Here is a 5,571-nt window from a genome sequence, read left to right on the forward strand (position 1 = left end):
TACAACACCATTCTGTTGAGGTGTGTAAGGGGCTGTTAAATGTCTGTTGATGCCTGAAGTTTCGCAAAAAGTTTGAAACTCGAGTGATACAAACTCTCCTCCTCTATCCGTTCGAAGTGTCTTGATAGTGGTTCCTGTTTCTTGTTCCACTGCTGTTTTGAATCTCTTAAATCTTTCGAATGCCTCACCCTTTTCCTTTAAAAGAAGCGACCACATGTAACGAGAGTAGTCATCAATTAGCACAAAGATATATCTGTTTTGTGCAGCTGTTGAAGGTGTGATCGGACCACAGAGATCCCCATGTATTAGTTCAAGCTTTTGAGTTGCACGAAAGGAGGTTGCTTGAGGGAAGGCTCGTCGGGGTTGTTTTCCAAGAAGGCATGAAGTACACGTCTCCTTTTCTTGTGGTAAACTAGTTATTCCGATAACTAGTTCCTTCTTAATCATCATTCTTATGGTTTCTGAATTCGCATGTCCAAATCGCAGGTGCCACTTTGAATCTTTTGTTGTTAAAATCTGTAGACATCTAGTATCTTCAACTTCCAAGTGCACCTTGTAAAGACGATTCTTTGATCGATTTGCCTTTACCACAAGCTTTCCTTCTTTGTCGTATAAAATCAGGTAATCCTCCTTCATTCTCACTTCACAGCCAGATTCAGTAGCTTGACCAAGACGTATGATGTTGCTTTTCAGGTCTGGTATAAAGTAGAAATTGTTCAGAGTTCTTTAAGGCCATCCTTGCAGAAAAATACGATTGATCCCTTCCCTTTTATATCAATTCGTGAGTCGTCGCCAAATCTTACTTTCCCGGTGACTGTTTCATCGAGTTTAGAGAAGCAATGCCTATTCCCAGTCATGTGGTTACTCGCACCATTGTCTAAGTACCATACTTTGTCTGAGCAAGCATCAAAGTTGTCTGGTTTCACCTTTTTCTCATTGAGAAATACCGTCTCATGTATCAAAAGCTCTTCTGCCTTTTGTGAATCATCGTCTTCTTCCTCTTGTGTTTCTTGAAGCTTGAGCAATCTATCAGGACATACAGATGCGTAGTGTCCTATCTTATCACATCGATAGCAGACAACTTTGGTTCTGTCTCTTTGTTGATTTCCAAAGCGACCTCGTCCTCTTCCTCTTCCAAACCTCCCTCCACCTCTACCGCTTCCTCCTCCTTGAGCTTCTTGGTAGCTTTGTGTGGTTTGGGAGTTTTGTGAGTCCGCATACATGAGCTTACCCTGTTCCTCCTGCGAGTCTTCTTCTTCACAGGTTCTTTCTTCATAGGCTTTCAATCTTCCCACAATATCTTCAAAGCTAGTCGTGTTAAGATCGAGAACCTGTTCTAGGGAAGCCACAATATGTATATATTTCTTCCTTGGCAAGCTTTTAAGAAATTTCTTCACAATCTTTGCTTCTTCAATGTTTTCTCCTAGGGCTGTTGATTTGGTAGATATCACTGAAAGTTTGCCGGTAAAATCATCAATTGTATCGGTTTCTTTCATCTTTAGTCTATCAAACTCAGCCATCATTGTTTGTAATCTTGCTTCCTTTACTCGGTCAGCACCAACGTGTCTTCTATTAATTGAGTCCCATACGGCTTTGACGGTATCGAGCTCACCAAGACGAAGGATTAGTGCTTCGGGTATGGATTGGAAAAGGAGGGCACGAGCTAGATCATTCTTTTCTTCGTCTGCTGATCCTGGTTCGATGACCTCCCAAACTTTATGAACCCTAAGCGCCACCTTCATCCTCATGGCCCAGACAGTGTAGTTAGTGGTGGTTAACATCGGATACTGTATGGACGTCGACGCACCTCCTTCCTTCGTTTTTGTTGCTGCGACAAGATCACCCATAGCTCTAATGATCTTTTGTGATTACTAGGTTTTAGAATTTTGGCTCTGATACCAAATATAGAATCAAGAACTTAGATTAAGAATATGAATAAAAGCAACTTCTTTTATTAGCTTTAGAAAATAACACAAAACTAAAGCCTCTTTTAATCTCTCTCAAAACTCATAAGGATTACCACAACTTTGGCATCTCTTATATAGATACATATTAAAAATATTATAGGCAATATTAATTAATACAACTTTAATATAACATTACATATAAGTTCATGTAAGTTTATAGGTAATATTTATATGTTCATGTAACATTAAATATTACATATAAGTTCATGTAACATTAAATATTATAGGTAATATTTATATGTTCATGTAAGTTTATTTTTTGTGTTATTTTATTTTGTATGAAATTTGCTTTATATAATATTGTTGTTATGTATTTATTTTTTTAAGTTATGTATTATTTTACTATTTGTCATTATTATTTTTATTTTAAATTATCTTTTAAAATTTTATATGTATATATATAATTTATTTATAAAAAGAAAAATGAAATATTAATAAGATATTAAATTAGGAGAGTTGAAATGATAAAAACAAAAGTTATTATGATTAATTTTAAAGCATATAAAGGACTGAAATGCAAATAAAGAAGATAACACCTCAAATTTGAGGTATTGAACAGTGATACCTCAAATATAAGGTGTTACTGTTCAATACCTCAAAATTTGAGGTTTTAAGGTATCTTTTGAAGGATATAAAACTTTATATTTGAAGTTATAAGGTATCTTTTGGAGATGCTCTAAACTTTTTTATTTGTTTATTAATTTTACTTTTAAATGCACTTTGTATCCGTGTGTAAGGTCGTGTCAGGTCCACAAATAGAGTTAATTTTTTACTTAAGTTATTATGTTGAAAGTAATTCAGGAGGTCTAACTCGTCATTTCCACATCTAGAATACCATAAGGTGGAATTAAACACCATTATGTGACATTTATGGAATTAAACTCAGAAAAATGTCATAAAGGATACTTTTTCTAATTAAATAATATATTGTGAATTTTATGGACAGTCGTATCTATACTCAGCTAAGTAATTTTAGGTAGGATTCAAGAGTGTTTTGGGTTGAAATACAAATCAAGCTATTCCGTGAATGATTTCCAGATTTAGGATGTCTAAGATACTGAAAATACTTAATGATGACAGAGGGATCAGGTATTTGGGATCACGAGAAGAATTTGTTGGGAAAAAATCTGGACTGTTCCAATACATCATTGAGAAGGTCAAGAATAGAACAACAGGTTGGAGCAAACAAAATTCTTTCACATGGAGGTAAAGGTATCTTACTCAAATCTGATGTTCTTGCGATGCCAATATTTTTGACGAATGTGTCATACTCCCAAAAGATATATGTGAAGAGATTAATAGCATATTAGCAAGACTATGGTAGAGTTCAAGAGATGATAAAAAAAGGGATGCACTGGTATGCTGAAAAGAGATTGAGTTTGCCAAAAAAGAAGAAGGTGGTTTGGGATTTCGAGATTTAGAAAACTTCAATTTTTCTTTTCATGGAAAACAAGTTTAGAGGATTTTAGAAAATCCAGAACACTTAATGTCCAGAATTCTGAGAGGAACATATTATGGAGATGGTAATATATTGACTGCGACAATGAAAAAAGGAGTTCTTATGCTTGGAAATCTCTGCTGCAGGGAATTGGTGATGGTACCCAGGGGCGGAGGCAGTAAGGTGAGAGGGGAGTCAGCTGGCCCCAGTCATTTTTTTAAATTTAGTTATATCTTTTATAGAAAATTTGTATTATCCCAATTTGGAATAATTTTTACCCCAATACAAAAACTAATTTACATACATAAGATAAAAAAAAAACAAATACATGAAATAGAATAGCTCAAACACTAGAAAGTTAGATTTCAGCTACAATTTTATTCATTTGGCTAAAATAAAGTAAGAAATATAGCCATCTAATATTAGTTATGTTTCTACAAAACACACTAATGATATATATTGAAATTTTTGTGTGTTAAATTTTATTAGAATATTTTTTTTTGAACCCGATAAATAAAAATTCGAACTCCGCCACTGATGGTACCCATCGAAGACGTCTTGTTTTTGATGTTGAACACAATTTCAGACGTAAACTCTTTCCACATCTCCATCCATTTCTAGCTTCATTGAACCACATTGAGATACCATTCCGGTTCTTTGTTATCTTGCTTTGCAGCTGGAGGACGTGGTGGATGGGTAGGAATTCATGGGTCTTCCCCCACAAAGATTCTGAAATGTTTTTAAACTCCCAAAAGACATTTGCTTCAAATACAGATTTAATCATCACATCATTGATCAAAAACTTGGCTAATATTGTTGGAACTACCCACCAATATTTTGAATATGGATTTACTATGAAGACTCGTTCTTGTTACTATGAAGAATCATGAGGTTCTGATGAAACATATTATTGGCAAATTATAAAGACCCATGGATTCCTACTTATCCACCACGTCCAAAAGCACATTTTTTCTTACGAACTTGAATTGCTCTCAGATTCAATTGTTCTCCTCTCCTAGTGGAATTGTATGGTGTAATTATAGAAATCCAGGTTTTAGATACTTTTCCAATCTCATTTCTTTGCCCACTCATGAATCAAGAGCCTTAGTTTCTTACAAGAATACAGATTATAATAATATTACTGAAAATTCTTCAGACTAGCTTTTAAGGTTGATGAAATGACAAACATAGCCTAACATATTGAAGCGAGTACTAGACTAAGCTTATAAAGTTGGTTTTATACCTTGTCCAGATGTTAAATATTATCACGAAAATGCCATTATGATTTTTTTTTAATAAAATTTTTTTTTTTCGGAAAAACTTTAATTTATAAAAAATCTTTAAAAAAAATTCAAAATTTTTTTTGACGAATAAATTATTTTTTAAACGAAAAAATCAAAAAAAAAAATACAAAACCAAAAAGAAAAAAGAAAAAACCCTAATTCATCTTCTTCTCTCTCTTTCTCCAGCGCCGCTCTCTTTCTCCCATGGAACTGCTCTCTTCTTAACCTTTTCATTCCTCTCTTGCTCTCCTCTTTTATCTTTTCTTTTGTTTTGTTAAATTTTGTTGTATGAATATGTAATTTTTTGCAGGAAAGTTTATCTCACATCGATTTTCTCATTTTTTTTCATTGATTCCATGTCAAATCCAGGTAATTTTTGGCCCAGAAGGCTACCGCCATCCATGTGTGAGGCTATTTCGGCTGTGTTGCGGCTGACGGCGGAAGCAAAAATCCGTAATTTCTTTTTGTTTCCTCTGAAACTGTAACCCTAATCTTATTTTTTGCAGGAAAGTTTTGGTTTTGGTGGTTTCCGTCATTCCGAAACAATTTTTAGTGGGAGCAAACGATTTCTGGTGAGTAATCTTTTTTCGTAATGGTTGAGTTCAAAAGAGTGTATGGTAGACTTTTTATAGAGTTGTTGTAAAATGGTAGATTAAATTGGTTAAATGGTAGATTTGTTTGTGTTAATGTTAGATTTGTTTGGAAAATATTAGGTTAGGTAGATTTCTTATCCGTGAGTAATCTCTTATCTTCATGGTTGAGTTTGAAAATGTGTATGGTAGACTTTTTATGGAGTTATTGTAAAAATGGTAGATTTAATTTGTTAAATAGTAGATTTGTTTGGGATCATGGTAGATTTGTTTGGAAAATATTATGTTAGGTA

General features: G+C 33.9%; 1 protein-coding gene across 1 annotated transcript; it reads right to left on the reverse strand.

The window, feature by feature from the left end:
* Nucleotides 1-716: 716 nt before the first annotated feature.
* LOC112086571 lies at nucleotides 717-1,847 on the reverse strand. Its single transcript, XM_024155540.1, has one exon. The coding sequence runs from the start codon at nucleotides 1,845-1,847 to the stop codon at nucleotides 717-719; it is 1,131 nt and encodes a 376-aa protein (XP_024011308.1).
* Between the last annotated feature and the right edge of the window lie 3,724 nt (nucleotides 1,848-5,571).

The sequence above is a fragment of the Eutrema salsugineum genome, unplaced genomic scaffold, assembly GCF_000478725.1.
Source record: "Eutrema salsugineum unplaced genomic scaffold, Eutsalg1_0 scaffold_2, whole genome shotgun sequence".
NCBI classification, from domain to species: Eukaryota; Viridiplantae; Streptophyta; class Magnoliopsida; order Brassicales; family Brassicaceae; genus Eutrema; species Eutrema salsugineum.

What these genes read in the sequence shown, in the direction of transcription:
- LOC112086571 (XM_024155540.1), bottom strand. Translation starts at nt 1,847, where the DNA reads ATGGGTGATCTTGTCGCAGCAACAAAAACGAAGGAAGGAGGTGCGTCG.